The sequence below is a fragment of the Manacus vitellinus genome, unplaced genomic scaffold, assembly GCF_001715985.3.
Source record: "Manacus vitellinus isolate BGI_N305 unplaced genomic scaffold, ASM171598v3 scaffold_3_pilon, whole genome shotgun sequence".
NCBI lineage: Eukaryota > Metazoa > Chordata > Aves > Passeriformes > Pipridae > Manacus > Manacus vitellinus.
The window spans coordinates 9918051-9940856 of NW_021940535.1; the positions used below are offsets into that span (position 1 = coordinate 9918051).

Below are 22806 nucleotides of genomic sequence, written 5' to 3' on the forward strand. Positions count from 1 at the left end.
AGCTCTGGGAGCCCCAGTCTAAGGTGTTGATGCACAGTCTGGAGGCAGGGAGCAGTTCAGTTTTGACTGTTAATTTTACTGATGATGTTGATGCTGCTGTGCTTTAAATGTCTCTGATTTGTCTCATGCAGCAGCTCCAAAGTATCACAATTCATCTCAGCTTGTTCTGCCAAAAGTCCTTGCCAAGGCCTGTGCATCTCTTATATTGTAATCTCTTCTCTGGCTACAACACATAGAACTCTTCATTGATTTGGGCATATCACTCTTTTTCCACAGTTCTCTTGTAATTTCTCCTCTTCCACTGCTCCAAATGCAAACTCCTTGTTCTCACTTTCATAGCCTCTCACATTTTAACTGTGTCTCATGCCAGTTCTGGTATTTGTTATCCTTCCACCCACCCTCACTTTGTTGATTGCAGCCTCCCCTTTTCCTTCTTTATCCTACAATTCCCTTTATGACTGGGGACGAAAGCCTGCAGTGAAACAGTTAAGTCCCTGCTGTAGACTCCCTTGCAATGTCTCTGTCATGTGTCATAGCACTGAAGCACCAGCTAGTAACAGAAAGGTAGAGGAGGATGGGCAGGGCTGCAGGTTGGCTAAGGAGCTGCACACAGGATCCTGTGAAGTCAGATTCCCCTGTACATGTTTTTTGAAAAAGTTCCTTAAGATATAGACTGTCATCGACAATGTCTTGTGTTTGTGTGTCTTCTGTATGGCAGAACAACTCTTAAATGACCTGTGAACTAGTTTGTCTTCCTCTCCTGTGGAACAGGATTGCTTCACAGTCTAAGTGTCTTGCAACTTCCCAGGGAAGCAGGGTGCCATATTTCATAGTTGCGTTTTAAGCCACAGAGAGACTGAGGCCACACTGGAAGCACGTGCAAGTGCCAAACCCATGTCTGCTTAGTGCAGGCTAATACTAGACTTCTTCACCTGTCTATTTTTTTTCTATACAAAGATAAATAGCAGTAAAGACAAGCCCTAGGGCCATGTTCAGAACAAGCTGAGAAACACTCAAAGTACTTGCAGAATTACGTGCTTTCCAGGAAGCTATTTTTCAATGTACTGTTGCAGTGAATGTTTAGATTTTGCAAAGACAAACTCATAAAATAATCATTAAGGAATGCTATTTTATGTACAAATATTTTTCAGAACAGTTTGATATGTAATCACACCAAATGTTTCCACATTCCTGCTCATCATCATCATGGCTGGGCTTCACGAACAAAGATTTAGGAAGGCTCTATCCACGTTTGTTACAAGCACGCTGGTGGCTAATGAGGCCAATACGAGATAGGCATGTCCGATTGCAAAAGGCACAGCGGAAAGACGCCTTAGGTGGTGTATTCTGCAGGACACGATTCTTTCTGCCACATTCCTGCTACCTCCACAGCATTGGCATTAAACAACTACTGCTTTACTGCATCTCTTTTCCTTCCAGAATGGCTGTGACGTGTCAGGGCTTGCCCAGAACCCCAGGGCTCATTCAGATGTTCAGAATATCTGTGCTTCAAGAACACATGAAATTTGACACCTTGTCAAACCCACCCTACAACGCTCTTTAGCAACTGGTAGAACGTAAGCCTGAGTCCTGCAGTATGTATACTCTGGTGGGAACAAAGCTCTGGCATTGCCCCTTAGCCCTATCTGAGGTGTCTTTGTAATGACTCAGATTGCCAGTCTCTCACTTCTACCTGCAGAGACCATTTAATTTGGATTTATTATCTTTATCAATATATCAGATCCTGAATTTGCCAGCTTGAGCCAAGCTCCAATACTGGCTAGGTTTGCCGGTGAAATAAATATGAGGCAACATGTTTATAATTATAGTCAGGCTCCTGGCCAATAAAATATAAAATAAGCAAATGTGGTAGTTACAAGACAAAAATAAATATAGTCCAGGGCTGAATCTTGCCTAAGCTTTAGAAGTTCAGTTAGGAGGAAGTCTCACGAGTGAGGGTTTTAATCAACCTGCAGGTGGGAACCTCGGCAAGAACACGAAGCTAGTCTTCTAGAACTCTGCTTCAGATCAAATCCTATCCATTGCATAAATGGAATACATGAAAGTACTGCATTTAACACTCTTTGTAGGCCAGCTAGATCTATCCAACCCATATTATATGGGGTTTTTTATGTTTTGCAATTACCTGGAGATCATCTTCAGCTATGGAGGTTCAAAGTTAGTTCTTTGGACTACTCTCTTACATCCATTCCCATAGAATCTTCTTTTCCTGTTGTTTACTTTTGATGTTTGTCTAAAAGCCTCAACCTATATAAAGTATTCTACAAAAAGAGTTCTGAAAGTCTATTAATACATTCCCTTTAGCATTCTCTGCATATATTTCACACTTATCTTTAGAATTGAAGCAGTCTTTTTAGTCTGTGCTAGTACAAGACACAGTCTAATGGAATTCCAAAGATGAATACCCCTCAAAGCTTCCAGAGCCCTCATCCAGCAGGCCCTCTATCTTACTGATACCACCTGATGCTCTGAACAATGTTTTTCCGATTTCTAGCAGCCGTATTTACAGACGGATTACATTTGGTAGTAACTGCCATGGATAACTTTCCTTCAGTACTCCTTTTAGGATTCCTGATGGCAGTTGCTTTCCCTTGGTCCACACTTCCATCATCTGTGTGGCTTGCAGACCGTGGAAGCCCCACCAAAGCCCATCTTGACATGCAGTGGCTAAACAGCCCCAGCCTGGCCACCACTGTTCAAATCTCTCATCTTCCCTGACACCTTGCCTCACTCCCTCAGCTACATAGGTACAGCCAGCTTTTTGCAGCAGTATGTGGTGATCTGGATAAGGGGTTAAAGATTGTGGTTAAGGTTGGGCTGAAAATGTTTACAGTTTTTTAATTAAAAAGGGCATGATTATCAAAGTTACTTTAAAATTGAAGTCATCTGCCCCAGCTCTTGGACGTGGGGCATTTTATGGCTCCAGGGACATCTGTTTGTATAACTGAGAGGGTGGTACAGAGTCAGTATCTGCTGCTGATAGAAATGCCTGTCAGACTACGAGCTTAGTGTCTTTGCTGAGAGAGGTGTATTGACTTCTCTGGAAGGATTACTCCCTTGTTCTCAGCCTGCTTGCCAACTGGCTGTTCCCTTCGTCTGGGCTTCTGATACTCATGTAAAGAGTGGTACAAAACCCTGGTTTGTGTGCAGTGCATGGTCTCTGTTCTCTGCAGATAAATCGTTCTGACACGATGCAGCAGTAGCAAGCTGCTTAGTCTGACCAGCTTCTGTTATCTGTTTCAGAAGCTTCAGTGGCCTTTAACTGTTTCATCACAAATAATTTCTAACAAATCCACAAGAATACCATGCAAGAAGGAGGAGTAAAAGTTTTGATCTATGTGCTTACAATCAAAGCTACACATTGGTGGGCAGTATGAAACATCCCTTAGCTCCTTCCTCAACCAGCAAACCAGTGATCATCTATGACTCTTCAAAGGACACAATCCCCAGACATTATATGACCAGTTCACTTCCTCACATTACTCTGAGACTCTCCCCTCACATCACTTGTGAAACCATTAGCCAAGCCTTCTAAACTGTATCACAGAAATATTTTTCCTCAGCTGGGAACAAGTATACTTCTCAGAACAATCTCAGGATGATTTGATCCTACTCCTTTCACAGAACTGAAACTGCTCTTTTCTGAGAGGACTCAAGTACCAACTCCTTTCTCCTGACCCTCTTCAGCTGTTGACTGTGAAATTCTCCTTACTTACCTGGCACTTTTACAGAGATTGGTAACGCATCACTATACTTACTTGCTTCCAACATCTTTTTTCCTGTAATTGACAGTAGGTGTCTTTCCACAGAAAAATAGCTCTGTGATGTTATGGCTGGATATCCAACCCTGTCTGTACTCTGCTGCTTTGCCGTCTTCTCTCCCACATGCAAGTCCTCTCAGAAATGACAACCTCAAAAGCACATCCTCTGTCAAGAAAAAGTTCCACAGTTATTCCCTTTCCTCGGTGCAGATCAACACAAGTTTGCTGAGAAATGCTGCCTGACGATCACAAGCTTCTGATTTGAATGCACTTACAGATTTCTTTCTGGAATCTGTACCTGCTTAGAGTCAGTTTCCACCAGCTGCAATGAGATTTCAGGCTCTAAAACAGCACCCTCATGAGAAGAAATTTTAATGGCACTTAGGCAGAAATACATAATCTTGATTTTATCATACCTGAAGTATTTAACAAGCAATACTTTAATAAAAATGTCACTAAAACAACTCCAAATATTCTGTTTGTCCTTTAACATTAGTCTTTGCCCTCTCAACAGCTCTGCAGTTTGTCTCATGAAACTCCTACTATCTTGTTACCTCATTATTCCCTTCTAAAATTTTATCATTATAGCCCACTTCACACCTCCTCTACCATACTGAAAAATGCTCCTGTGACCTATGGTGCATTTTATAGTTCTAGTTATAGCTATAGAATCAAACCTGCAAAATCTACACCCTGGTCTGCCCGTGACATGTAGGTCACCTTTGGCAGGCCCCCAATTTCTTTAGGCTTCAGTCTCACTAGCCATAAAACTACTTTGTTTTTTGAGATTTATGGTTGAAAACCACAGAATAGAGCTATATATGTTAATACTGCTTATGAAGAGTTTTCAAGTGTGCTGCAATCTCTTTGAATGACTGAATCCATGTAGAGATTAATTATATCTCGTAGACCTAGAAATAAAGTATCTCTAAAGGGCCCTGCTGGACAGTGCCTATCAACCAATGATCTAACATACTTTCTGCATCTTCCACCCACTTACTCAATTATTCCTGGATGAAGAGGAATAGATATGAGGCACCCATGCATCTCCAATCTGAAATAAATTGCTATCTTTTAGTTCTTTGCTATGGAGGTCTAAATGATGCTAAATGCATTTAACCTCCCTGTGGCGGGTTGTCTTTCCTTTCAGAAAAAGAAATTTAGCTCAAGCCTTCTCCCCTCCAATTTCTTCGCAAATACCCTTGACTGCATTCAGCTGGGTGCAGGGAGTGGAGACCAAAAGAACTGAAGCTCTGCCTGAGAACATTTGCCACCCACACACTGCAACAGTGTTCAGGAGCTAAATCTTATTTACGAGGCTTAGTTTCGTTTCCAGTCCTTTGTGCCAAAAATCCCGGTGCATTATAATTTGTACACATGGGTGGCCACACAGTTTTGGCATTATTTGCTACGCACTAGCCCTCTCTTAATCTGGTCTGGGGTCTATAGACATACAACAGTTGCACAAATGTGTGGGAGCGTGGATATGACAAACGACATCAGGAGATGCATGTAGAGACACATTCAACAGGCAATAAAAAACATCAGAGAACTCTTAAATAAGAGACATTGAAATAGCACTGAAAAATGTATTAACTGTATTGCAACATTTGAGCACGAGCCCAGAATTGGAAGCAAACAGCTTGCTTCGAACATTTCATCAGGCATGTTTCTCCGTAGTAAGCAAAGCTAAAAACCTAGCCAAACTATGGGTAGCCAATGCCCTTTGGACTAATTTGGGATGAAGACCAAACACATTTTGGTGCTCAGATATCTTTTGAATAGAAGGCAAACAACTCTGGGTTTTGTCAATATATGTTTAGGCACAGGTTTTGAAAGAAAACTGATTCACTACCTTCATTCATGTTGAATTATATCAAATCTAAAATTTACTCTGTACCTTCATTCACTATCCTCACTCACCTGAAACGCTTGAGAGTGGTATTACAGTAACTCATTTCTCCAAATGAGAATGTGTGCATGTGTCACTTTGACGTGGTAACACGTCTGACATGGGACCAATGCCAATCTCAAAGGAGTGCCATATGCGCTTTAGTTCTATTGTTTACATAAATTATCTCATATATACTTGGGAAAGATTAGCATCTCTCTTTTGCAACTGTATTTGCCGAAAACGGGCTGCGAAGGTAAAGAAGAGAATCCGAGTTCTGAATGCTTGCCAGGAAAATGTAACTCTATCCCACCCACTGCTCAAGGTAAAGAGTAAGAAACGTTCATCATTTCTTTCATTAGTTCTGTCCCACCCCGAGTCTCCAAGTGTAGTAACACAACAAGCCTCAAACCGTGTCATGAGTAACTCTATAACCAGCATAGGGTCACTAAACAAACTGGAGTATCTAGCCTGATTACAAAGTATCATGCTTATAAAGCAGCGTTTCAAAAAACGCTGCCAAGTCTCACGGCTACCGCGCTTGGGAGCTTTGTGCTACTTGTAAGCTTCCTCGCTTAAATCTTTGCTACAAGGACCGACAGCGCCCGTCGGACGGGTGGGATGTCTGGTGCCCAAGGCCAGATTTGGACGCCCGACGTCCAGGTTTGGTGCCGAGCCTGGACTCGGAGAGCACCGCTGGAAGGTCCCAGTCACCGAGTTTAAACTCCCTTCCTCCGCGCCTCCCCCGTCCCGTTCCCTTCCTATGAAGCCGAAGTGAAGGCGTTGTGCGGTCGCTTCCTGGATGCTCTTCCCCCATCCGCGCCCCCCGCCCCGGCCCGAGGGCGCTGCCGCAGCCAGCCCCTTCCCTTCGCCGCTGCCCACCGAGGAGGGAGGGCGGAAACAGGCAGCCCCGCGGGCGAGCGGCGCGGCGGAGCTGGAGGCTCCGTCCCCGGAGACGGGTGAGGGAGGACGGGCGCGGTGGCGGCGGGTGAGGTGGGTCCCGCCTGAGGGAGGAAGTCCCCGCCCGAGGGCAGAGGAGCGGCCGCTGCCCGGCAGCGCCCCGGGGGACGGAGCACTGCCGCCCAGGGAGCGCAGCTGCCCGGGCCGCACGCGGCGGGTACGGCAGCGGGGCCGGCCGGGCTCACGGCTCCTCCCGCCGGAGCGCTGGCCGGGCCGGGCCGGGGGCGGAGGAGGCGGGGAAGGGGGGAGCGCTTGCCGTCACCGAGGCTCCCGGCTCACTCGGCTTCGTCGCCGCGCGGCAGCCCCAGCCCCGCTCCCACCCCCCTCGCCTGCCCCACCCTCCTTTCCTTTCTCTCGCTTTCTCGGCGAGAGCACTGTGCCTCCCTTCCCAGATGGCAGCCGGCAGCGCCATGCAGCCTCTCGTTCCTCCTCCTCCTCTCCCTCCTCTCCGACTCTAAGTTAATGCCATGCTGCCGCTGCTCTTCCCGGCACTGCTGGCCGCCTGCCTGCCCGCCCTGCCAGGGCTGGAAGCCCCTCGGCGGCTGCCAGCGGTTCAGGAGGAGCAGGAGCAGGAGCTCTTCTTGCCCCCTGCCAACTCCTCCTCCCGCTCCTTGGCCAGCCTCGAGATGGACCTCGACGGCGCAGCGAGCAAGGAGGAAGGGAGCACCGACAGCCCGGGCACGCCAGCTGCCCCTAGCCGAGAGCCTTTCTCTTCCACTCCCACCTCCCCCGGGCAGCAGCAGCAGCGGGAGCAGCAGGAACAGCAGCAGCGTCCCCAGCCGCAGGGGCAGCCGCAGCCCGCCGAGGACCCGCACTGCAACATCAGCGTGCAGCGGCAGATGCTGAGCTCGCTGCTGGTGCGCTGGAGCCGCCCGCTGGGCATCCAGTGCGACCTCTTGCTCTTCTCCACCAACAGCCACGGGCGGGCCTTCTTCTCCGCCGCCTTTCACCGCGTGGGGCCGCCGCTGCTCATCGAGCACCTGGGGCTGGCGGCCGGCGGCGCTCAGCAGGACTTGCGCCTCTGCGTTGGGCTGTTAGCTGGGTGCGGGGCAGGCGGGTCGGCCGCCTGAGGGCACCGCGCCCCAGCCCGCTTGCCGCCGCTGCTCTCCTCCTCCTCCTCGCTGTCCTACGCGCCGGCGGCGGAGCCTGGCAGTACTGTGCAAGGGGAGCCGCTGAATTTCTGCTGCCTGGATTTCAGCCTGGAGGAGCTAAAGGGCGAGCCGGGCTGGCGGATGAACCGCAAGCCCATCGAGTCCACCTTGGTGGCGTGTTTTATGACTCTGGTCATCATCGTGTGGAGCGTGGCCGCCCTCATCTGGCCCGTGCCCATCATCGCCGGATTCCTGCCCAACGGGATGGAGCAGCGCCGCGGCACCACCGCCGGCACCACCACCGCCGCCGCCGCCAAATAGCCTGTCCCGGTGACCCCCCTTCTCTTCGTCGTGTGCTGTGGAGGGACGCGGGACGGACTCTGTCGTGTTTTTGTTGTTTAAAGCGTGCCACAGGTGCGCAGCGGGCCGCGGGGCCGCCTTAGCACCCGGCCGGCCCTGCCCGGCTCCGAGGGGAGCGGCCCCGAGGGGACCTGTGTGCGCGTTTTATATCTTTAATACCCGTTTTAAACGAACCTTTTGGTAAAAAAAAAAAAAAAAAAAAAAAAAAAAAAAAAAAGGAAAGGAAAAGTCCACCCAAAAAATCAAAGGAGGAACTCAGAGAACCTCCTATTTGGCCATATTTATTGTCATCGCAGTAGCGTTTTCATATAGGATAGAGTTTGAGTGGGTTTTTCTTTTGTGGACAGAAAGGGACATCTCTCTTGGCAGGACAGAGAACTGAAGCGGTATATATATTGTTATTGCTGAAGCTGAACTTTAATGAATCTTTTACACTGTATTTACCGGTTGAGATAGTGTGTATTTATTATTGTAGCTCTGCGTTATTTGGCTTTTAATACAGAGATTTTCTTTCTGGAGCCACTGTAGCCTTTTGTGGGTCTGTTTCCGCCAGGGTGGAATGGAGGTTTTGGCTGGCCTTCCTGTCTGCAAACCTGCCACAAAGCTCCCCATGAGATGGTGTTATCAGGGTTGTTGGTGGGAAAAGGGGAACCCCAAACCCTTTCTGCATGGTGTTTCCCCTGTCCATACAGTAGATGTGGGTCTGTATGCCTACACCAGGGTTGGGTGGAGTGGGGTGGGGAGTTTGGTTGTGCCAGAGATTCTCCAAGGCATTTTGATCTGCACCGCTCCACAGACTACAGCTTTCTCCTCAGTGTGAGGTTAAGTGGCTTCAGTCCTGGGAAGATGAGGCCCACGCTTTAAGGTGCGCTAAAAGCAGTGTGGGGGCAAGTCTCTGACTTCCACAAAGTTCTTTCCTCAAAAGCAGCTTGGATGCAGTGTATTTGTTGGAGACATGGTAATACTGTACCTCTTTTTCATTTGCCAGCCTGCAGGGTTGCTCACAGAAAGTCTTTGGGGTGAGAAGGCAGAAGGTGCCAGTCCAGGACTAGATTCCAGCTGCTGCTGTGCAAGCATGCAAAGAAGAAATATTTTTTCTCTCTTGTTTGAGCAGACAGTTGTGTAGCCTAAAATATCGTTTGTTGTATACTTCCAACTGTTTAGCCTTATAAGAAGTTGTTTCATGATAAGTCCAGCTGAAGTTTCTAAAACCAAAATATGAGCTAAGTGACAAATATTTGCAACAGGAATTCTCATTCCTTTGCCAACATCAATGAATTTAATTTGTTAGGAACACACGAATTCACTTGGGCCTAATTCAGTGTATTTGTAATGTTTTCTTCCCAAGGGTTTGGTGGAAATGACTGGATGAAAAGTCTGGAAGGATTAAATTCTTAGGATTCCTATACTTTTTAATTGAGAACAAAATAAATTAAATGCATGCTCTATGTTTATGCTATCTGGAAAAAACTGCAGAGAGAACAAAATTGACAAGCAGCAGAAATTAATCAAGATTTCAAAATGCTCTATGTCACAGGGCTGCCTCCATACCCACTGTTTCTCCTATTGATCTTGATGGGGTCATCGTTTGAGTAAATATTGCAGTCACTGTGAGAAGTGTTCACTTGACATCTTGATTCAACGGGCACCTTCCCCTAAAAGCTTAGTTTACAGAATCCCTGTTTTCTTTCCTTGATGTGAAAAACAGTGTAATTTCCACCTTGTGCAAACTCTTGTGCACAGACATTTGACATGCTAGAGAGCAATCTTTTGCCTATCGTGCCCTGTGTGACAGAGAAACCTCTTCATAATGAAAAGCAAGGTTAGCAAGAAAACATGATGATAATGCTAACAGCCTCCTGAAAGAGAAATGTTTTACATATGGAATAGACCTTAGAAGAGTTGCCATGCTAGGAAATAATTTCTTCTTTTGAATGAGATGCTTTTAGGCAGAGAGTTAAAAATTTTAATTGGAAGTTTTTCTGGCTTTGTAGTTCAAAATGTATAGTCCTCGCTGTCATGCAGGCAGCCTGTGCTCAAACTCAAGGTTGGAATCTCTTTTTTTTTTTGCTTATCCTTGTTTCACCAGTGACCTGCTATTGGTTGTTGGATTTTTTTTCCTTTTTTTTTTTCCCTGAATTGCATCAACATAATGTCAGAAATAGGCAGCTTCAGCTATTAAAGGTTTATTATTTGCAGTTCTTGCAGACACCTACAAGGTGATACACCGCAACTGGTACAAAATGGCTTTTGTTTTTCTAACTTCTATCAATATCAGCTTGAATATAAACTTCATGAATAGGTAGCGACACACTCTGAATATTTTGCTGCTTCACTTATAAAATGTGATAGAAAAGAGGGATTTACTCATAGTTATTCTATAAATACACTTGTAAGTGGAGCTACTATTAAAAATTTGATAAAACATGAAATGTTTGAAACACAAGGATGGCATTAAAAAAAAAAGCAAACTCCAAAGGCAAATCTTGTTCAGAATATAAAAAACTGGAACGTTTTCAGGGATTACTGATCTCAGACACAATGTGCAAAGAGCACTTGTGTGTTAGGGAATGTGTTTCCGTAGATCACAGTAACCATGGGGGTAAGCATGCTCCTATCACAGAGAGAGGCCAGTCTGTGTTTCTGTGCCTTAAAGAGGAGTTTAAGGCACAGCAGAGGGCACAGAGATTACCTGATGTGGAGGCTTTAGCCTGGATCTAACTCCCTGAACCCTTGGGTTTCAATGAGATGGCAGCAGGGCTTCTCCTGTAAAGAATAGAGTGGAAATGCACAATGCAGATCGTGAGCTTTCTTCAGTCTCTGTTATATCTAATATCAATAACTCTGCTCCTATAGCTGTGGCTGCTTCTATGACTCTAAGTAACCTAAAATTTTGAGTAACTTTTGCCCACATCCATTGGAATTTCATCTGAATCCAATCCAGAAGAGGCAAGCCCAGGGCAATGTGAAACAATACATCTGCACACCAGCTAGTTTTAGGGTCCAACTTTAGACACTGAAATGTCTATTTGTTTTCTTTTTCACTGGCAGTGGAGCTTTATTGTCTCTTTGCTGGAGTTGATTCTAAGCCATTTTTATTCATTTGGATTTATTTTTAAGACCTGCTGGTAGCAGGGCCAGCACGAGAGCAGATGAGTCACCATATATAATCCTTTATGTACTCAGGGAGGGCATACATATGTATATATCTATCTATACATGAGGATTCACTGTGTAGAATAGAGAGTCAAAATAAAAAGGACAAAAAGGATGGTGAGAAACAAATAATACTGAGCAAATAATACTGGTTTTCTTTCCCTATTTGTTGGATCTTGTTTCCTGGTAAGTTATCCTGACTTTATTTATGTACAAGTGTTTGTGGAAAGCAAGGGATACCTAGAAACAGAGGTAGTTTCTTGGTTTTCTTTTTATGTAATTCAACTATATTACAGACTATTTTTTTCATTCCAGGAACCAGGAACTCTCTCCAGACACAGATTCAGTGTTAGAAGGTATTAGGCTTGTCTGCTACTGTTAGAATTTTTTCTGTATATTCAGAACTCAGAATTTAATCTCTCTCCCTCACCTATTTTCTTAGTTAAGTTTCATAGGTGTGTTAGAAGCAGAAGTATACAGAGTCATATGTAGTTTTAGCATGGACACAGTTTTGCCGTTACTTGGTGCCACACCGATTCCAATAACAAAAATATAAAAATGTAGTGCAGTATAATAATAGTTATATATTATGTAAGCACACTGTTGTTCAATAGGTTACCAGTAATTGATCATTTTTTGTCTGTCAGGAGGTATGTGGATATATGGGACAAAATTACCTTACTTGGTTAAATGTGATAGTTCTTACTTATTCAGGGCTTAGTTCACCAGTGCTTTCGATGATTAACGCAACAGCAGGACTATTTGTGCAGTGAATATTACTCAATATGAGTAAGGGCTGCTGAACCAGACCCTAAAAAAAACTAATTAAAAGCTGTAGTTGACTGAATAAGTATTATTCATTGTGACATCCGCTTGCTGAATAAAAGTATCTCCAGGGCTGACATTACGTGATCCCAGAGGCTGAACAAAAGCCAAGTGAAATCAAACAGTTAATTGAAGTTTTGTATGACTGGAGATCAAAGAATTTATTTCAAGGATATATATCTAGATGTATGAGTAGGTATGACGTTCATGTTCCTCTCTGGCTTTTATAAACATAGTTAATAAATCCAAAGCCAGGATTTCTCAGTTCGGTGTAGGGCCTTGCCTGTTTGGAAATTAGCTTCTTTCTGAAGCTAGTGTGAAAATGTCAGTTATTTTTCAAGGAATTTTACTGAATAAATGTAATTTTTTTTCCAATATATTTCAAGGAGTGGCCTTGACTTTGTAAAAAACATTTGTAATGATTCCATGAAAATGTGTAAATCTCAAGTCCCATATGTATTCAGATTTCAAAGCATAAAAAATCTTTTTAATCAGTAACTGAGTTTTAAAAGCATATTTTTAAACAAAAAAATCAGTTTCCATTTTTCTCCTCAGAAGTAGAACGTTTCAATGAAGATCAGAAGTGCACTTGAGTGTTTCACGTTGTGATTTTGTGTGGAAAAAAAATTCCCTTGTGTGATTTGAAATTGATAACAGCTTGTGACACATAAGGTACTATATTTCTTGTCCCATCTTCATAATATTTCTGGTAAAATAAGTTGTCCAAAACAATTGTAAATAATAATAATATTATTAATAATAAAGCAGCTCAGCCCATTTGTTTTGTTTCTGTTCTATTCTACCAAGGGAGAAAGCAGTCTGGTATAAAATTTGGGATATTCAATATGTTTATTGGAAACATGTGGATGGTGTTTAATTAGGTTTGTGACCAGGCTTCAGTCTCACAATCCAAACATCTTCCAACTTTTTGTAAAGTTTGGGTTCTAACTGAGTGTAGCAGTTTGAGCATTTATATGTCAACCACAGTCTCTGGATCTGCATGTTGGGAAAGCCAGGATCTAAAACCTTCTCTTATTTTAGGTTTCTTATTATCTTGGCAGGTTAGCAATCTCAGAGCAAAATCGAGGAAAACTGAAAGGTGCAAATATCCTATGAAATGCTGTGTGTTTCTGTGTGTTTGACTTGCTCTTAGCTTTCATAGAAAACATAAGATTAAGAAGATATAAATTAGAGATCAGTGCTGTCCTGAGAAAGTGAATTCCCTAAGAGTGTGAAGTTAAATTGTGTTTTGTTCCTTGTAAGGTGACACTTGTTAGATACAGTGAAACTGTACCTTGTTGGTGTCATTCTGGGTGTTGCTAAGCAACATGAAGTAGTTAAAATGGAAATACAGAAGAAGAGCATGGAGGAATAAAGGAAACAAGGACATAGAAAAAGCATAGAAGAGAGTAAATGTGCCAGCACATCCTGCAAAGAAGTTGTGAACGCCAACTGTGAAAAAGACAGCGATTAAGATCATAGAGAAAAAAGAAAACACAAGGTGAATTAAGAACTTGATTACGTACTTTGTATTCAGTCTTTCCATATTCAAACTTTTCAGTGCTTTAATGGAGCAACTGATTGCAGTTTTGGCCCCAAATGGCAAGAATAATGGCAAAAGAGAATAAGAGCCTGGGAAGAAGTGGGAGACTAAAGAAAAACTCGGAAATGGAAGCCCCATACCATAAATGAAAAGAGAGATCACTCTATGTTGTGCTGGAACCTATACAGCAAAATGGCAGGGCACTCTCATGCATGTGCTATCTGCTCTACCCCAGGGAAGTGGTCACTGCACCAAACCTGCCAGAGTTCAAGAAGCGTTAGGACAATGCTCTCAAATACATGGTGTGATTTTTGGGGTTTGTCTGTGCAGAGCCAGGAATTGGACTTGATGATCCTCATGGGTCCCTTCCAACTCAGGATATTCTGTGATTCTATGGTTCTGATCCTAACATAATTTTGCTTTATATGTTCTCTGAAATTGCAAGGAAAACATGATAAAAGTAATTTTTATGGAATGGTTATGGTTCTTCCATCACATCTTGTATCAATCTGTGTCAAATATATGTTTCTCAATGTTCATCACAGAACCATAGAATCAGCCAGGTTGGAAAAGACCTCTGAGATCATCAAGTCCAACCCTTGATCCAACACTGCCATGGTCACTAGGCACTAAGTGCCACATCCAGTCTCATCTTAAAAACCTCCAGAGATGGTGAATCCACCACCTCCCCGGGCAGCCCATTCTAATGTCTGATTACTCTCTCTGTAAACTATTTCTTCCTACTATCCAACCTAAACCTCCCCTGGCAGAGCTGTATTAAAGCTATTCACCTGAACTGAAGTAATGCTGGTGTGACTGTATTTTCCAGACTGGGTCAAGTCACTGCTGTTGACAAGACTATGTGCTGGTATGCTGTTTATAGCATTCTGATCTATATTGCCAATACATTCTCACTCAAACGTTGTAATGACTACTTACATGATCTCCTTTATTTTTGTTCCTATCTTCATTGTCTCTGAAGCTTCACTCTGTTTTTCTTCAATCATTAAAAATTAATAATTCTTAAGGTTTGTTCTTTTTTACTTGGTATCTTCCTTTTCCCTACTCTCTTTCCATAGCATGTTTTCATCTTGACATTTTCTGCCTTCAGATTTCTCACCTGTCTTTCCCACAAGTATGTCTTTTATTATCAAGCCCTGAAAAAGGACTTCAGGAAACTGTGTTGTCAGTTTCTTCCTGCTTTTCTATTCTGCTTCCCACACATTCAGACTCTCCTGCCTTTGGTCTGGGACACCTGCAGGACAAAGATGAACAGGAAGCCTTGTGCTGAGGGCAAAACCCAAGTGCAAAGTTGCCTCTCTCACCAGTCCTGTAGTCACAGGACTTCTTTCACACATCTGCCCCAGACACTGAGAAGGGGCCATAAGTTATTTTGCCTTCTTTTGGTAAATGAGAAGTGGACCCATTTGAAGAGCTTTCTTCCTCCTTAGTTTCTCAAAGTCCTGTCTATGAATCACCCTCTACTCATGCACCTGCCCAAACACTATCTCGTGCATCATGGGAGCCCTCACATGCCACCTTTCCCATGTATCCTCAGTCAAAATGTCAAGACTTGTGTCATCCTGCTTTCTGCTCTAATCTCCAAAGGTGGACATCTCAAACCTTGGGGAAGCTCTGCACAGCCAGAGAAGCAGTGACCTCACTTAGGAATGGATCAGTGTTTAAAGTTATACTCATCTCAGGTATGCAACTACAGTGTCAAAAACATTGCTTTTCAATTAAATTTTGGATTCTGCAAAAATTGAACACCCTTGTCTGCATGGTGGCACATGGGAAAGTGGTATGAGCAGAGGACCTGGCAGATTTTTCAGGTGCTAGTCTAGTAGTATTCTGGCTTTACTAGTAAGTGGCTGAGTGGCCAAGGCAACTCATTGCAGCCCTACTTTTATAGGATGATAAATGTGTACAGCTCACACTGGAGTTTGTGAGGCTCAAGCCCTTTGAAAACATGTCTGTGTCCCTCTAGCTGTGAAGGAAATAATATTTATACTTATCAAACTGATAGTGAAGGGATTAATGAGCTATTTGAGCATGTGAAGCACAATAAAAATGCAAAGCCTGAACATGATTTTATTCCTTCTGAGTTCATTTTTGCACTGAAAGGCATGGATTGAGCCTTGTGTTGTTAAATTAAGGCATTCTACACAATTTTGACCACACTTTAGCCAGGCAATAGCTGTATTCTGGAAATGCTTTTCCCATTGAAAGGTGCTGTTGTGAGCTGATATATTAAAACCAAATCATTACTAAGTGATGAATGTTATTGGAAGAGATTCTCATTAATCCAAAAGTATATGAAAGAATCCCCCAAGGTGTAAGAAATACTTTCTAGGACGTGAATATATGAAAGATTTGGTGTGGAGGTAGCTGGTGGAGATTTAATCATGGGGCTATTTTATTCCTTTTCTTGCATTTTTTGTTTCTTCACATTTTCTCTGGGGTATATGAGCTGTGCCTAATTATGCCAGAAATGTAGGTGCTCCTAAATGGAAACTGGAAAGTACTTTCTTCAAGCAATACTTAGGATGAATTCTTGAGATTTTTTTCATTTCCTCCTGGATATGTAAAGTACCTAATGATACAGGGTCACATTGTTTTCTTAACACAGAAAAAACCACTTTTGGGGCATGATGTTTATATGCAACTTCTCATCCCTTCCTTAAGATGAGAATTTCCCATGGTACCTCAATCCCTGCTATCTCTTTGTAGGATCACATAGGGGCTGGGAACATGAAGACCGATGTCTTATGCCTCTGTGCTCTACCTCATGCACACATGACTTTCTTTCCTGGAAATAATTTTATGGTGGATATTACTGTGAATAAATTTACATCAAGCCCATGTGAGCAGCAGTTTCTCACGAAAACTAATATAGCTGTACTGGTAGTTGTTTCTGGAGAGGACCACCACTGGCAGGCCTCTCGTTCCTGTAGCTCAGCTGATTGCAGTCCATGCCCATGGAGTGCTCCACAGCCCCATGGCTGTGGACCTTCCTTATAGGTCTATGTGGGGCAGCTAAGGAAAGCCACATTCATCATTTAGAAAATGAAATGAGGCTTAGCCTAATAGCCATTTTGAGCAGAAAAGATCTTTAACTGGGCTATCCAGTGGTGTCTGTACAGTATATGAGCTACATACTGAAGTCTTTATCATATACTCAGAGTTTTACAGGCCTTTTTGGTTTGCTTTATTATTTTTTTCAGTTTGACTAGGAATTTGTAGATACTATCTGGAAATGCTCCTTTGCCCTGCATATGAAATGTAATTCCATAGGCTTTGCTCTAGCTACCCTAATGTGAGAGTGGACTGCCCATGACAAAACTCATTCTCCAAAACGTCACTTCCTTATCTCCATTTCTGAAACAGAGACTCATATCCTCTCCCCATGAGATCCCCATTGTAACACCTGTAGGTAACAGCCCATGCTGGGTTAAGACAGAAGAAGACAATTCTTATTTTCCACTTAGAGCTGGAATGTTTCGTGACTGTGACAATTCTGAGTTCCCTGAATTTAGCTGGTGAGATTGAGAATGGTGCTGCCCAATGCTAACTGAAGTGCCGTGGGTGGAATGGGTCAGAGAGATTTACTCTCCTCCCACACACAAAGTACAGAAAGAAAACAACATTGGCTAATCTGTTTTCCTACATGTGCAGAGCACAGTGAAGCAGAAATCAGTGGCTTTATCTGGGTGAAAAGAACAAACTCCCTGAAGCACACGCTCTGAATGATCCAGTTCTTCAAAAACAAAAACAAGAGCCTTTTTCAGTACATGCAACTCCTGCCAATTGCCATGAGAACAGCCCCAGCGTAACTGCATGATTGGAAAGTCTTTTACCATAGAGATAGGAATAGAATTGCTTTTTGAACATATCCCAATTAATTTCATCAAATTATGTGTGATTCAGCTGATAACTGCACTATCTTTAATATCTTCGTGGCTATCAAGTTGTCTCTATTGATATCTTTCTTCTGTTACATATAAAAAGATAGTGAGAAACCTATAAGGATGAATAATGTTAATGATATTTCTAACAAAAAACCTGCTTAAAATCACAGTTAAGTCCTAACAATGACATGCAGAGAGCTCATAAAACAGAAAACATCAAAGGGTTAAGACATTTCTGTAATATATATAAAATACCAGAATCTTCAGTGTTGAGGACTACAGGTTGACTGTTGCAAGAGAAAGCATTCACTGCAAGTTCCCAAGCATGTGTTGTCTGCTATTGCTTGGCAAATAATGATTACGCTCAGCTGCTTCCTAATATCTTCCAATCCCACATTCATGGTAAAACCAATTACTCATAACAATGCACATAAAATATTTTCGAACTACTACTCTGAATTCCTCGATGATACGAGCATCTTTTATCTCCCTCTAAGACTGTCTTGAATATGAAGGCTTAAAAGGTACAAAATGTTCTTTCACTTTGACCATCTTCATTTTCTTGCCTTTATTTTCTACAGCTGCGGTATTGTCTGGTTTTATTCAGCATGTTTATAGTTGTGGTTATTTAGGAGGCAGTGGAATATGTGAGCAATTCAGCAAAACCTTGCTACAGGCAATACTAATCCTGCTAGACTGTTCCTGCAGAGGAACAGAGGGTGCTGGATACTTCCTTACACTGCTTGCTGCAAAGTGTAGAGTGCGACTTCAGAGAAAAATGAAATCAACCTTTGCTGCGATGATCTCAAGAAATTGATCTTTATTTGTCAGTTCAAAGCACTGAGCAGTCAGTCTGGATAGAGCGTAAGGAAAGGAAGATGTATCAGCTCCTCTGTTTTTAATTTGATGAATGTAGCGCACAGTACAGGCCAGTTAACCTCACTGAGCTGAAACGGCTGAGCAGGAGGGTGAAACCTCTGAGAGAGGGCAGGCCAAGGGCTGAGGGCAGCAGTTACCATCGTCGCTGCGGGGTCACCTCTGTGTCACTTCAGAGGCAGAATGCTACAGCCGTGGACACATGTCCATGAGCTATGGACACATGTCCATGAGCTATGGACATGTCAATGGAGCAGGTAGCTGGGGTAGATCTGAACAAGTTCTTTCTTATTGTGTCTGCTTGGTGTGAGCTACCAGGTTGCACTAGGCTGTCGGTGTAAGCTCTGCTTCACATAAACCAGCAATATCACCATGTGTTTAGGCTGGTCTAAAGAGACACTTAGAGTTGCTCTAACTCTTTTCCATAGAATCATAGAAGTGTTTAAGTTGGAAAAGACCCTTAAGATCACCAAGTCCAATCATTACCTTAGCACTGTTTCATGTTTACAGCTAAACCATGTCCCTCAGTTCCACGTCTACACATCTTTTAAATACCTCTGGGAATGGTGACTCAACTATTTCCCTGGGCAGCCTGTTCCAATGCTTGACAACCATTTCTAGAAAGAAATTTTTCCTAATATCCAATTTAACCTACCCTGGAACAACTTGAGGCTGTTTCTTTTTGTTCTGTCACTTGTTACTTGGGAGAAGAGGCCAATCTCCACCTTGCTACAGCCTCCTTTAAGTTAGTTGCAGAGAGTGACAAGGTCTCTACTGAACCTCCTTTTCTCCAGGCTAAACAACCCCAGTTCCTGTAGCCACTCCTCAGAGGACTTGTGATCCAGACCCTTCACGAGCTTTGCTGCCCTTCTTTGGACACACTCCAGCACTCAGATGTCTTTGTTGTAGTGAGAGACCCCAAATTGAACATGGTGTTCCAGGTGCAGCCTCACCAGTGCCAAGAACAGGTGGAATCACTGCCCTAGTACTACCATTCTTGGTCATGCTGTCATGCTTTCTTGACTTTGCTCTTCTCCACTCTTAAAGTAGCTGCCTAGGGAGTGCCTTGGTTGTTTAAAAAGTATTAATCACTAAAGCAAAGTCTTCAGTTTTTTAGGTACTTGTGGAAGACAGAATTTTTAAAAAGTGTTTTGTCTGAGCAAGACTTTCTGCAATTGTTTGCACCTTTAGGTGCTGTGCAAGTGAAATCCAAATGTCATGGCTGAATGACATTTATGTTGTCATTGCCTGTTCCAGTACTCCAGGCTTCTTGAATTTTCAAAGTTTCACATTTCCTTCTCTAAGTTATTTTTCCCCATTGGCAGTTTGGCTTCTAGACCCCACCATGACTTTGATGGTTTCCTGTTTTCCAGGATGCACATATCAGAATATTCCATGCATGATGTTTTTGAATAAGAATATATTCTTGCCATGTATTTCATTGCATATCCTTAATTTTCTTTTCTCTGAGCTCCTTTTGGAAGATGGTGGCAAGAGAAACCAACTACCCTTATTCTTCTCCAGAAGAATCCATCCCTGGCTCTAACTCTGTTAGGTGAGAGTTGCTTGTGCCCAAAGGTCTGGGTGATTAGCACTAATATGACTGGTATTTTAATTCAGCAGTACATCTGGTTATAGTCTCTGTGCACAGATATTTATGCTTCATGTCATTAATAACCAGTAATTGTGTCTAATAAGGTTACACTAATGTGTACATTATATGGAAAAGGACATTTAAAAAACAAGTTATGCCTTGTCTTAAAGGTCGAAGTTGTAATCAAATTACCTTCTGCCTATTGAGAAATGTAAGAAATTAATGTATGAGACGGACAGAAAAAGCAAGTGTTTGAATAATAATTGGAGGTGGTATTAATAAAGCTGGGCCTCTGTGATGAACTACACAGTATATGAATGGTAGCATGATTCACACACAGTTGATCATGACTGTGAGAGGATGTAGGCAGTGTATGACTTTACTACAGACTTTCCCAATGGAAGCATGAGTGCTTCTTTGTGCAAACGTTAGCAAGCCCATTCTGATGTGCTGCAGGCACAAGTCAATACTGAAGGTCATGTCCCAGCAGCATACCCAGCATGTGGCATCATCATGCTTCCTCACAGGAAAACCACTGAGTTTTCAGCTCTCTTGTACCCTTCCAGCTGACCACAGTGCAGCTTAGGAGGTGCAGTGCCATTGCTGCACTGCTTTGGTGGAGGTCTCTGACTATCTCACTAGTCCTCTTTCTCCAAAATGTCAAGGGCATTCTGAGCCCAAACTATGGGTCCCAGGCAGTTGAGGGGCAGTTGGACACGAGCCCCTAGACTGTCCCTGAGGGGCTGCTGGGATGCGCTGACTTTGCTTAGCTCAGCTCTTGGCCACTGTTATGCTGCAGATTCTTGCTCCTGTTGTTGTTTCGGTCTCCTGCTTTTTGGCTCTGCATGCTGCTTCCACCTCTGAACACCTTAGCTTCAACCTGCTTCTCTGTTCCTGACTACTTCACGTGATCTTGTTTGATGCCTGATTACATCCTTCACTCCTGACTTTCTGGACATGCAATGCCCCTGACCTGACTCTTGGGACATGAGTTTTTCAGATGGGAGGCTTGGAAGATGGAAGGACTTGCTCCTCTAGTGCAGATAGCTATTCTCTTCTCCTCCTCCTCATGACTCATGATTCATTTTGAACATAAATAATTCACAAACTCAAAAGGAGCAAACAAGAAGTTTAGGTAGCCACTGCACCTAAAATGAGTGATTTCTCTAAAGTACATCAGAAAAGAGTGGGACCGAATGTATCCTGCTCCCTCAGGGAAGACAGAGACTCACAGATATACAGGTGTTCACAGGGTACATCTATGTTTGCTCTACAGATCTGGGTATTTGCTTTAACAGCAGTGTGATTTATGATGTAATCACACTGTCTAATGATGCCATCAAAGACTGGCCTGTGCACTGAGCAGAAGTGACTCACTGGCAAGTTAATAGCAGAAAGGGAATGAAAATGTGCATTCACCAGTCGTCCCATTAATGCACAGTGGCGTAAAACACCATTAACACCTCAGTACACACAGGCTAAACAGACTTACCCAAATCACTTTTATTGCCTCAGTATGTGTGTGCTTCAGCCTGCATATCAAATCCCTGTGCTGGCTTTACCCCACTGGGAGCAGAGCTGTGTCCTGTCAGGCTCTGCTGGCTGCTTCCAACTTCACACAGTCTGGCTTCCCATGGCAGCACCCCTCGTGTGGCTGTGCTGGGTGCTATCCACCTCACAGCCCTTGTGTACTTATCCCTGATCATCCTGTTTCCAAGACAGCAAGAACAGTTATGCCAATAAGCCAGTGTCCAGAAAGTATGATCTATTTGTCTTTAAAGACCCACTTTTTAACTGTTTATAGTGAATTAGGAAAGGATAGATGTTGTGTGTTATGGTGCTATTAGCCTGCTAGGGAAGATGTTAAAAGTTGCCATAAATCCCTTGTTATGCAGAATCTTAGCCTCTAGAACAATCACCACCAAACATTTATTTCTTTTATGAAATGCCCTTTCTTCTCTGGTTGACTCTTTGTAACACAGCAAGAGTCGGATCCTCTGCATGATCAATAAATAACGAGGAATTGAATCCTTTATAACCATTCCACTCCTAATGCTGCAACCCCAGTGGTTTCAGCGTCGTTTCTCCTGATTTACGCTAGAGAAGGTGAGGTCAGGACCTTTTTGTTCTCTAGCAAATAAGAGTGAGCTCTTCCAAAGATAAAACATAGTGCCCCTTGCTGTCCTTAGCAATTGCTAAAATGTCAGGGGGCAAACTGGCTTGGCATCCCTGGGTTGGCTGTGAAAGCCAGAGGAGGAGAGGCTGGCAGGGCTCCTGCAGCCAGCTACCTGTTATCCTCCCGCTGCAGGAGCCGGCTGACAATGAAATCTCCAACTGCAGGCTTGGGAAGGACTAGTGGCGGTACGAAATTACTCCTGGGTGCAGACAAACCAAGTGACTCCCCACAGCAGAGCTATAAATTAGTCTCTGCAGCCCGCCAGCATAACCTGCCTGTTGATAGCTTATAAATAAGTCAGCTGTAGAGCACGGTTAATATTTACCTACACGCCTCAGACGGGTGCCATTCTGAAGATGGAAAGTGTTACAGAAGCTCTAGCGTAAGTCATCATTAAACCTTTACACTGGCGCATTTACTTACTTCTAATAGCTTACAGAGGTGCAGAAATACAATTAAACTAGAAGAAATCTATGGCTGCTTGCATCCTGATAACACCACATCTTCTCATGTATTGATTTAATGCCTATGCTGCTGGTGTAACATATATTTATCATGTTTTACAGGTACCAGTGTGCTGACCTGATTTCTATGTACTGACTATCGCTGTTTCTTTATTCCCTTGGTTGGTATTTATTTATTTT

The 22806-nt window shown here is 43.4% G+C and overlaps 1 protein-coding gene across 1 annotated transcript; it reads left to right on the forward strand.

Moving 5' to 3' along the window:
* Window positions 1-6977: 6977 nt before the first annotated feature.
* TMEM158 (transmembrane protein 158) lies at window positions 6978-8522 on the forward strand. Its single transcript, XM_018075927.3, is given in 3 exon segments — window positions 6978-7664; window positions 7667-7723; window positions 7725-8522. Coding segments are annotated over 3 exon segments (942 nt in total). The 5' UTR covers window positions 6978-7100; the 3' UTR covers window positions 8046-8522.
* The last annotated feature ends 14284 nt before the right edge of the window (window positions 8523-22806 follow it).